General features: G+C 45.7%; 1 protein-coding gene across 2 annotated transcripts in view; it reads right to left on the minus strand.

The window, feature by feature from the left end:
- BDH2 (3-hydroxybutyrate dehydrogenase 2) overlaps positions 1–9024 on the minus strand; it is a 29100-nt gene extending 20076 nt beyond the window's left edge. The window contains exons 1-5 of one of the 2 annotated variants that reach the window (XM_037167916.2): positions 8927–9024; positions 6046–6125; positions 5077–5155; positions 3389–3485; positions 1607–1715 (exon numbers count right to left, since the gene is read on the minus strand). In XM_037167916.2, coding sequence (XP_037023811.1) covers positions 1607–1715; positions 3389–3485; positions 5077–5155; positions 6046–6120 — 360 coding nt within the window. In that variant the 5' untranslated portion in view covers positions 6121–6125; positions 8927–9024. Of the gene's footprint in view, positions 1–1606; positions 1716–3388; positions 3486–5076; positions 5156–6045; positions 6138–8926 lie in introns of both variants that reach the window. The other variant, XM_053666426.1, reaches the window with a different exon arrangement.
- Between the last annotated feature and the right edge of the window lie 2177 nt (positions 9025–11201).

Genomic DNA, 11201 nt, shown 5'->3' on the forward strand with positions numbered 1-11201 from the left:
TTAACCCTTACGTACATGTTTGCCTTTCAGCGTCACTGCACCTGCTCCTGCTCCCTTCACTGACATTTGTCAAGCCTTCCAGACCCTGGGCTGGTTGTACAAATGAGCCCCATGGTGCCCGAGCTTCCCCCCTGACCACAGCCTCTGCCTCTCCCCCATATCCAACACTAAGGATGTGGCTTCCAAAAACACATTCAACTTCCAAATAATGCGGATTCTCATGAACTCTAAATGAGCAAAGCAGGCAATGGATATATACATTTTTAAATGTGCTACTTCAACATTCTGTGGATTCAACCAAAGATCCTGTCTAGGCACGAAACAAGTAGATTAAAAAACTCCTTTGTTACTAAGTCAATTTTTCTAATTTCCTTTTTGACATTCATCTAGGAGGAAGAAAGAGATGGAGAGAAACATCAATGTGTGGTTGCCTCTCACGTGCCTCCTATTGGGGACCTGGCCTGAAACCCAGGCATGTGCCCTGAGTGGGAATCAAACCAGCAACCTTATGCTTTGCAGGCTGGTGCTCAATCCACTGAGCCACACCAGCCAGGGCCATCTGGATCCTTCTGGACATCAGGCTGAATCACCAGAGCAAAGTATCAGCCTCAGTGTCACTGTGAAGCTCTCTCCGGCCCTGGGTTGGGCAGCTTCAGTACGCCTGTTATCTCGCCCCGCGGCGAGGAAGAGAATGGCTCTGCTGCCTTTCACTAGGGTTCAGTTTACAGTCCTGAACCGACCAGGCTCCGCACTCGGCCCATCCCGTCCAGTGTCCGGGCCTCTGACGCCTGCTACTGTGGGCTTAGAAGCTCTTTCGAAATTCATGCCTCCCTCTCCCAGAGCAGCTAGTGTGGTGCTTTCTGTCAAAAGGCACTTAATGATGATAAAATAAAATAAAAAAATATTGCTGAGTTGTGAAGGCTGGAGAATTCAAGGGTAGCTGACTCAGGAGGAATACCGTCTCTTTAGCACACACTATGTCTTCCCCCTCTGGTACCTCAATAGCTTAGCTAAGCGGGAGCGTTGGCAGAAATCTCAGGGGACAGAGCAGCAGTGGGATACACCCACCTGGAGGGTATATGCCTAGACACTGAAATTCAGGAAGGGGCACAAACTCTATGACCAAGCCACACAGCCCCTCTTCACTCTCCGCACTGGGACGTGGTAGGTAGTGTCTGCCGCACCAGTGCGCTGGCCCTCCGCCTGCTGGCTGCCCCTCTTCCAGGAACCCTCTCTTCAGACACCCGGTGGGCCAACTGACATCCTAGTACTTCTGTTTCTTCATAGTACTTATGACCACCCCTGATGTATATTTGTCTGATGACATACTATTCTGTCTCACCCCTCAAAAAGGGGCCTCCCTCATAGAGGGACTTTGTCCTGTTCTCTTCCGCACCTAGAACGGAGGCCGGCGTGTAGAACGTGCTTACTGTTCCTTGAATGGATGAACTGGAAGGATCAATGAGTTAATTAATATTAAAATGCCTCGATATAAACGTTCAATACAAGTTAGTCATTATGTCAGCTGTGGTGGGGGCCCTCTCTAGATGTGCAGCGAGGACCCCTAAGTACCCAGCGGGGCTAAGCCTGCTGGAGACGGTCTTACTTTGGGCAGAAACGCCTTGATCATCAGGTACATGCTGCGGACATTGAGGTTCATCGAGAAGTCCCAGTCCCTCTCTTCGCAGTCCAGGATGGTTCCGTGGTGGACAAACCTGGAGCAGTGAGCAAACAATGGGGAAACGATCACTTAAAGAGATTTCTAGTCAATTTCATCATCATTTTTATTATCACGTATTAACCGAGACCATTGTCTCATTCCCTTACCAAGATTTTTAACAATTCAAACGTTAAGTATCACTTAATACATTAGTAAGTAGCCCAATAACCTAAGCTAAATAAATTTATTTAAAAACAATATCCTTCTTTTAAAAGAAGAAGGTGAGAATTTGGGGTCACCAAACGTGAGAAGCTCTATACCAACTGCACAAGGAACATCAAAAACAAAACAGGCCTGTCCCGACTCCTATTTCAGGAGCAACAGCGCCACCAGGTGGCACAGACTTAACATTGTCGAGGGAAACGAAGATTGCGAGGAAAACCGCATCTGGGGCAGCAAAGTTAACATTGCTACTGTACCCTTCTAACACATGGAGTAAACAGAGCAAAACAACACAAAAGATTTTTTGTGAATAAACCTAACAAAAAATCCTTCAGAAATCTTTCTAAAAACTGGAACCCTAAGTAATTTCGCTGTCCTCTGGACCAAAATAATGTAATTAATGATACAATATCGTTGGTTGTGACTATACTTCCAATTGAATCAAATGACGGAAAGAACCACAGGGTCTGTTTCTATACTCTTCACTTAGCTGAAAATTTAATTAAATGCTCAAAAACTATTTTTTCTAGCTGATTTCATCATGGCTCTGCATACATTCTTATATGAGGGATGAGCAGGTTGTTTATAAAATAGGTCATCACAAAATATCAGTTTGATTTAATTCCTATACCTTGTGACACATGATAAACTACATGGTGATACATGATAAACTATGGCTAGATTGAGGTCTCCTGTGGCCCCCCTGGCTCTGAGGCATGGTTAGGAAGAAACACAAATATATATTAGAAGGCTCTAGGATTTTTCCAGCAGCCCAGGGTACAAATATAACACTACACAAGAAGAGTGGAGTTTCACAGTGTATCAGCTTAGCTTCTGTGTCAGTCTCAGCGGAACTCTTCCCTACCGTCATGCCCGAGAGGGCACAGTATTAGCAGTCACTGCATCCACAGGTAGCTGCTCCACTTCCAGTCTCGTCATTCATGTCTGGTGCCACCCTAGGAACTTGAATGGAACCGTGCTGTTCCTGCTGAGTACAAAGCAATGATACGGAACTGCATGCTGGGATCTGTGGTCCTTAATAGGAAATGCTGAGCTCAGGACAGCATATGGGACTCGGTAGAATGTTATGCCAAAAACTGGGAACATCTGCATTTCAATAAACTGAGTTCTTGGCTTATAATAAATATGCTTAGTTTTAAAGACACTCTGCTGGAAAACAGTTTTTCAGTTTATTTTATAAGTCCTAGAGGGACATCAGTGACAAGCCCATTGGTGTGAGCTTGTCACCAGCCTTAAGAAGATCAACACTTTTCCATCAGCACCAGCTGCCTGAGCAGGCCTCACTCCCTTCAGGCCCCGAACCTGCGTCAGTCCCTTCTCTGGCTGTCTGCTTGAAATAAAAATTCTGTTCCCAAATCAAGCCATGTTTCCCAAGGAGTATATTGTCGTTTGTGATGAATAATTTGGCCGTATTATCAAAATTATTTTAATGAAAGTCACAGAAAACTTTCTGGAGGACAGTGAAATCGAATGGTTCTGAATTACCCAGCAACGTTAAAGAGAACATCAAGTCTCTCGACTTCTTTGGCAAACTGATCGATTTGTTTCTTCTTTGTGACATCAAGAGCCCGTGTTTGAATACCTGAAAAATAAAACAAAAGGCACTGTTTTACCCAGAAAAAAAAATTTAGCCTTGGAGACTTAGCTGTTTGGGGGTGTGGGGACCATGGACCTGCCCAGTTAGGCTACACGGGGCTGCTAATCATTAGCAGGGTCTAAAGAATCTCAATAGTCAAAATCTTAAATTCCTCTCCACTGGACTTCCCAGTAACACACTTCTCTTCCTTCCTCTCTCTCCATTCTCCGAATTGATTAATGAATGTCTTGTCTGAGCAAAGACTTTCCGGGGAGATATAAATGATCTGCCCTAGATGCTCCTCGGTAAGCAAGCAGTAATAACTGAACTTGGGCTCTTTCAGCTCGTTCTTTCCTGCAGGGGTCGAGTCGCTTGTACAGAAATTCTCAGTGCTGTCTGTGTGTGCAAGGGCAGCGTGGTGGGAAAAGAGATGATTTCTACGTGTGAGTTTTACTTTTATGACAATCCCATTATTTATTGACATGACTTTGTTGGTTGACGGTCTCATCTCGCTTCTCTGGCCTAAAATGCGAGAGGAAATGAAGCCAGACGGAGGGATGAAACGCTGGAGGCCTTGAAAGATCCGGCCTGCAGGCTGGGAGAGGTGCCCTGCACTAGTGACTAGAAAAAGACAGATGTTCTCTAACGAGAGCCGCACCCGTTATTTTTATGTCTTTTTCTTAAACCGACATGGTCTATTTTCTCTTTTGGATATAAGGAAAAACAGGCATAAACAAAGACAGGGAAGCCTGCAATTGAGGGTCGGGCAGACTCCTCTCCCCTTTGCACTTCCCCAGTGTAACAGCTCTGCTTTGGGCTGGAGAAACGGTGACAACGCCCTCCAACTCAGCGCACCAGTTCGATGGCCTTGTTTGTGCTGGCGCTGAGGAATGAGGGCTTTGTTCGGTTGCTTTCAGAGTAACTCCGAGTGAAGTGATTCGGTGTTGGATTTGGGCTCAGCGCGGTGCAGGAAGGGCTGGCAAACACATGAATACTTTGGGTGATCTCCCTGGGTTCCGACCATGACGTGGGACTTAGGGCAGAGCTGTCTCCCCTGTGGGAACCCTTAGCCAGAGTGAAATGCACGTGGACGGCGAAGGTGCAGTAGGAAAAGAAAGAATGTAAACTATTCCATTAATAACTCTTACTGAGTAAACGGAGTTTAACAAAGTACATTTGTTTAAATGAATTTTCACCTGTCTCATTTGCCTTTTTAAATGCAGGCCCCGGAAAACCTAAAATAATAGGTGCGGCCCACGGGGCGGCGCCACTCCTAGGAGGGGAGGGTGCAGGAGCAGAATACTGTCTTAAAGAGTAAAAAACTGTAAAACTTCCACATACAACTTTCTTATTAGGTACTGAATCCTTCAACGTGTTGGGTAATTGAAACATGACCTAGACTTTCATGTACACCTTTAACTACACCGATTGTGTCGGTAGGTTCAGGGAATATGAATTTGGTTGCCACCGAGTCTTCTCTACAAAGGGGGCCCGTGGAGCCGAGCAGCGAAGGGATTCTCTTTCCGAACCTGAGCAGTGTTGCTGGGTAACGCCCTGTGGACTCGGAATCCCAAGTTCGAGCGGCCGAGTTGCTTACCGGGGTACTTTTCCAGTTCCTGCAGTTTGTACTCGTTGATATCTGTGGCTATGACTTTGGCACCTTCTCCTGCAAAAGCCTGGTAGACACAATACACAAATAAATGCTTTGTTTACTGGTTAAACTGCTCTCATGAATGGCGAGTCACTCAGTCTTTCCCCCTTCATCCTATTTTCATTGCTACTCACCCCCCCACAATAAAATATGTGGAGTTTCAAACTAGTCTCACCTCACCTTCCCATTGCTGTTTTTATCATTAATTAGAACAGCATGAAATATATTGTGTTTGTCATCTAACTTGATCCCCTTAAGTAATGTAAAATAGATGTGTTTTAATAAAACTACAGCTCTGGTATTAACACCACTCAAAATACTGTTCTGTGACTTGCTAGCCTGTATTCCATTTCTGAGCAGGTTCTGACTATATTTCATTTCTTATCATGTTCCAAATAATAAGAGGAAAATGGGTCATTTTAACACTTTTCCTCGTATACTACTATTTTCATAAGTGACAAACTATCCCCTGCCATTATGCTCACAGTGCACGGTATTAGCTCGGGCGTGGGGTGTGACGTGTGAGAAGTCATTGTGGGGGAGGGGAGGGGAGGTGACTCCACGGGCCTCGCCCCGAAGTCCTTTATCTGAACTGGCCTCATTTCAGAGAGCTGTGCGCCTCTGTCGGGCCCCTCAGTGAGTTCACGTGGCGCCACCTGAGAGGAGAAAGTCCGTTTCTCAGAATCAAAGGCTATCTGCAGCGCCACGTAACCAACACGTGAGGCGTTTATTCTTTCATCTGCCTGGGGTCAGGAGGAGTGACTTTTTCTTTTTGTAACTTTAGACAACAGAAGCACCAGAGTCAATGAAACAAAAACAAACACAAAAAGTAGAGCAGAATCAGCCAACCACGCAATCTGTCCACACACTTCAACACTTCAACAGGTGGCGAGTAAACAAGAGATGGTGACTTACTAAGGCCGCTGCCCGGCCGATCCCCTGAGCAGCGGCTGTGACGATGATGACTTTCCCGTCGAGTCGCCTCATCATGGAACCTGTGGTTTAATCTAAAGTCAGGTTTATTTAATGGCTTGCACAATAGCACTCGGTCCTGTGCCAGCAGTAACACCCAGATGGTTCAATGTATACACCTTTCAGAACTCGAAGGCAGGACCTCTGGACAGACAGTCCCATCATCTGATACTCTAAATACCTAGATTTGCATATAAAAAACATTTAGTAGAATCCATTGACGTGGTAACTGAGGCCGACATTGGACTTGAACCTACCTTTCATTTCTTCAGAACCTGAAGAAGAGGGACTCTGCGGCTGATCCAGCAGGAGTGGAGTCCTTCCCTTCACTACAGCCACCACCCTTCCTACTGCCCTGGATGGGCAGGGTTTGGGCTACCAGTCGTCTATGCTTTTTCCTTGTGCCTTATAAAGATGTCATGATTGGCCTCAGAGAACCATGGAGCCGAGGAGCTGGAAAACCAAATCGTGACCAATACCCTGATTCTACAGAGGAGGAAACTGACCGGGCCCACTCAAAGTCACGGAGCAGGTCGACGGCTCGGCTGGAGCTAAACTCTGGCCTCCTGGCTCTTCTTCCATCCACGAGGCTGCCAGTCCTCTTTTAAAGTTTAACCCTGCAGCAGTGACACTTTAATGGACATAGTCAGTCATTTTGAAAAGGGAAGACTGAGAAATTCTGACATAGGGGAAAGAGAATGCGCATGAGGTATTTGGCCAGTGCTTGGCTTGTCGATTTATGGTGAGGAATGGCTAGTGATGAGCCTGGGGGTGGTAAAGAGTTGGTGATTAAATGATGCTGTCTTCAGGGAACCGGGTGGCTTCTCTTACTCTGCTGTCTCTAATGTGAGCCTCTGACCGAGCCACAGGACGGCTGCGCTGCTTCGTCCCAATGCATCACGGTAGGCGGCCAGGCAAAAAAGGGGCGGGTGGTGGTGAGTCAGGTGGGTGTTGAGTGAACCGACCTGAACAGTGCATGCACAACTAACCTAAACAACCCCTCTGCACAACTACCTGCTTGAGAAAGTATAGGTAGCTAGCTAGTCTGTGTAGAGGGCTCACATGATCTATTCCTTCCTTTTTTAAAAAAAAGATTTTATTTATTTATTTTTAGAGAGAGGGGAAGGGAAGGAGAAAGAGAGGGAGAGAAACATCAATGTGTGGTTGCCTTTTGTGTGCCCCCTACTGGGGACCTGGCCCACAACCCAGATATGTGTCCTGACTGGGAATCAAACCCTTTGGTTCACAGACCAGCACTCAATCCGCTGAGCCACATCAGTCAGGGCTATTCCTTATCTCTGTTTTCTTCAGCCCTACTTGACTTTTTGCTGTACTCAATGGGTGCTTCCAGTTAAGCCTCTACACTAAGAGCAGCTAGCTGCTCCTGTGGGCAATGGGCCCTGAAGGATTTATGGGAGAGTGTGATAGGATCAGACATGCACTCTAGAAAAATCACTGTGGAGGATAGAGCTGGGCAGGGACAAGGGGTGGGTGATGAGACCAGTCTCACCAATGCACTAACTTCAAAGAGATTATGTGCTTTGCCCAGGGTTTCCCAGCTATGAATTCAAACCCAGGCTAGACTGCAGGTTCGAGGGAACCTGGTTCGGATTGTTCTCCTCAGGACCTTGCACACACGGTGGACCCCATGCAGGGCCAGGGCCCTGAGCCTCCTGGACCTGGGTACTGGTGACTGACCAATAGGCCGCCTGCGCTCTCAAGCCCATGCCGCATCAGTGCTGAAGCCACCTTCCTGCGGGCCAGTGCCTGAGAGTGGTATGAACACAAAGGCAGACGCATTTCTAGTAGACACAAGTCTCCTCCCACGGGCCTCGGCGACGCTCCTGCAAAAGCTCCCACACAGCCTGGCATCTCGCCCCCACCCCGTTGGCGCCGGCTCTTCCGGCCGTACCTGGCTCCCTCCTCGGATTCCCGCACACCACCATTTCCCCTGGTAAAACCCATGCCTGCTCTCTGGTCGAGTGCACATTTGTTACACAATGGAGAAGCTGAGCTGTTACGGTGCCTGACCTTTGATGCAATGACTTTGCACTGTTGCTTTTCCTTCTTACACAGGTGATACATTTTCATTTTAAAGATGAAAAGAGTTAAGAGATATATTCAATATACACTTTAGAAAGTAAGAGATTCTAATCATCTTTACCCTCCTACAAACGGGGGCTGTTAGTTCACACTATTGTTATCAGAGACTTACGGCACATGGCGCTGTGAAGGCGACCAAAGTTTCCCCTTGACACCCTGAGAAGCACTTACGGAAAACCTGTTGAAGCACAAGCAGCCCTTCTGCTCCCTGTCTAAACCTTTCCCTAGCTGCCCTCCCTGTCTTTCTGTGACCAGACTTTGTAGTCAAAGCCTTACTGTTAGGTAAAACTGCACCGCCAAACTGAAACATTTATCTCGGAGAATAAGTGCAAACATGGCCTGTGGTGGAGAATGAGGCAACTTTCAATATATCCAATGTGGAAACCACACACGATGCCTTTCCTACTGTAAATACTGCAGTCGAAATGTTAATTTCCGACTCACAGAGACACAAACAGAATTTTCAGGAACTCTGTCTCGATGAACCAGGAAGAAAAAAGTTCACATAAGACACTGTAAAATTCCCTCTTTTTTGGCTATTTGGAAAAACTTACTAATACACCAGAGTTTCAAACTCTTTAAAAACCCACCCTCACTTATCCAGATCTAACTGCTAAAATTAATCCTGAAATAGATAATGTGCAGAACAAAGCAACATGTAAAAATTCAACCTTCTGTTTCCCAGTCCAAAGTTTCATTAAAATACTTTAGGAACTCTTACTTTAGAGCAGCAAATGGATGGCGTCCTCCTGCTCACTCAGCCAGCAACAAACCTGAAAACTTCGTGCAGAAGAAAGTCAGGTGCTAAACAGTGCATGCTGGGATTGTAGTTCAGGTTCCCTCAGTTTTTAAGAGGAGTCTCACATTCATATACTGTATTTGTGTAAGTGCTGCCATCTAGTGGAGCTCTGGTAGAATTGTCAAGTCCAAGCACAACAGAAGGTGCAAAGTGGACAAGCATTTAATAGCTTACTCAGAACGTGGAAATCATTTCCTTCACTGTAATCACTCTTACTCCTTGTCATTTGTTTGCACCTACTATGTGCTGTTCTGGGGGTACTGAAGATTGAATGAGCCAGAAATTGCCCATGGAAGATAGCAGAGCAACAAAATAGAAGGAACCCAGGTCATTGAAGATATTGGTACCTTCCTTTCTGGCCTTTGACCTAGATTGTTTTGAGGGAGGGAAATAAAAATTCTCTCATGTTGAAGGTATAGTTGTGGTTATTTTGTCACACTCAGTCTATTCTAACACTCATACGTGTTTAGTGGCAGAAGGCAGCCAGCCATCTTGACTGCACTGAGGGGCTGGGTAGGGAAACTTTGGTGTAAGTACATGTTGGATAAGAGAACAATCAAGGTTGGCTGCAGAGAACAGATTGAAAAGAAAGCACCAGGTCATGGGACCCCTCTATGCTAGGCCTAATAACTTCCATTTTATCGGGCATGTAGTTGGTCAGGGTGAAGGTGCAGGTTATTTGCATATGTAGAGCTTAAGGAGGCTCGCTCAGCACTCAGCCAACACACCCTCCCCTGCCTTTCCCTTTAGAAAAGCCAGAGAGCACAGCTCGGAATTCCTAGGCTCCTGAGCTGCCAGAGCTGGCTGCCAACGAAACGTCATCTGGAATTTCGGAGGGCTTCTCTCTTGCAAATGTGAGGCCTCTCTGAAAGGCTTTTGGCTTTTGCTCTTTCCCCTTTTTTCCTCCCAGAAGGTAGACACAATGCCTTGGGACAGAGCCATGAGACTCGGCATGAGGTCAGAGGCACGCATTAACGATAGTGCAGCAAGAAAAGGGACCTGGTTCTTTGAAGACAGCCCCAAGATAAGAGACCTAGACTAACTCCCCTGGACTTCTTATGTGAGAAAAATGAACTTCAGAGTACTTTTTTTCTTTAGGTTTTTTTGTCCTTAGTGCTAAGTGTATTCACAACCGTCGCAGTGGTTAAGAACAAACACTGTGGAGTTGGAAGGATGAAGGTGGGTCCCGTATTTTTCCCTCAATAGTTAGGTCACTTAACTTTCCAAACCCGTTTTCTCATCTGTGACATGAAGGTAACTACAGCATCTACCTCAAGGACGTCTCCAGGAGCAAGGACTGAGCACGTGGGACCATCAGCACAATGTGTTCATAAATGTTAATAATGATCAGAAATTCAGTTATAATGGGTCACAAAAATTGTCCTTTAAAAATTTTAAAACCCTGACCTTAGTTCGTGCATGTGCCCACATGCGGTCTTTGCTAAAACTGAGCCTCGTTACCACACTTTAGCTTCTAGTGCTGGGTGTAATGACCTGTAGTGATATTCAGCTGTGCCCCTTGCTTTAACAATGCTTTCCTTTCCGACTTTTGAGAATTAAAAAAAAATTAATCTTTATATTTTTTTCATTACCATTTAGTCCCCTTTTACTCCCATTTCTCCAGCAATCAGCACACTGTTGTCCATGTCCATGAGTCCTTACTCCATTTTACTCAATCCTTCCATCCTCTAACATGCCCCCCCAGGCTGGCATCTGCTCTCCATCTATGAGTCTGTCCCCATCTTTCTTGTTAGTTCACTCTGTTCATTAGATTCCACATCCGAGTGAAATCATATGGTATTTGTCTTTCTCTGACTGGCTTATTTCACTTAGCATAATGTTCTCCAGGTCCATCCATGCTGTTGCAAAGGGTAAAATCTTTTTTTATGGCTGAGTAGTATTCCATTATGTAAATAGAATAGACTTCATGGGTATGACAGTTTTCTAATGTGGGCCAAGTCTGATACTTTTTTGCTGCAGTTTCCCTCAGCCTCTTTTCATCCACTGATCTTCAACAATAAGGTTTCGTCTACACCAGCCTAGGCCATGAGGTTCTGCAGACATTTCTTACCCATCTATACTGTCAGTGGACTACATTTCTTCAAGGCTGGGGTCCTTATCTTTTTCACTGTTACATATTGTCAGCTCAAATTAAAAGTACATGTTTGTTTTCCAAACACAGTATGATTTCCACAAA

Source organism: Artibeus jamaicensis, unplaced genomic scaffold (assembly GCF_021234435.1).
Source record: "Artibeus jamaicensis isolate MK-2021 breed Jamaican fruit bat unplaced genomic scaffold, CSHL_Jam_final contig_452, whole genome shotgun sequence".
Classification (NCBI taxonomy): domain Eukaryota; kingdom Metazoa; phylum Chordata; class Mammalia; order Chiroptera; family Phyllostomidae; genus Artibeus; species Artibeus jamaicensis.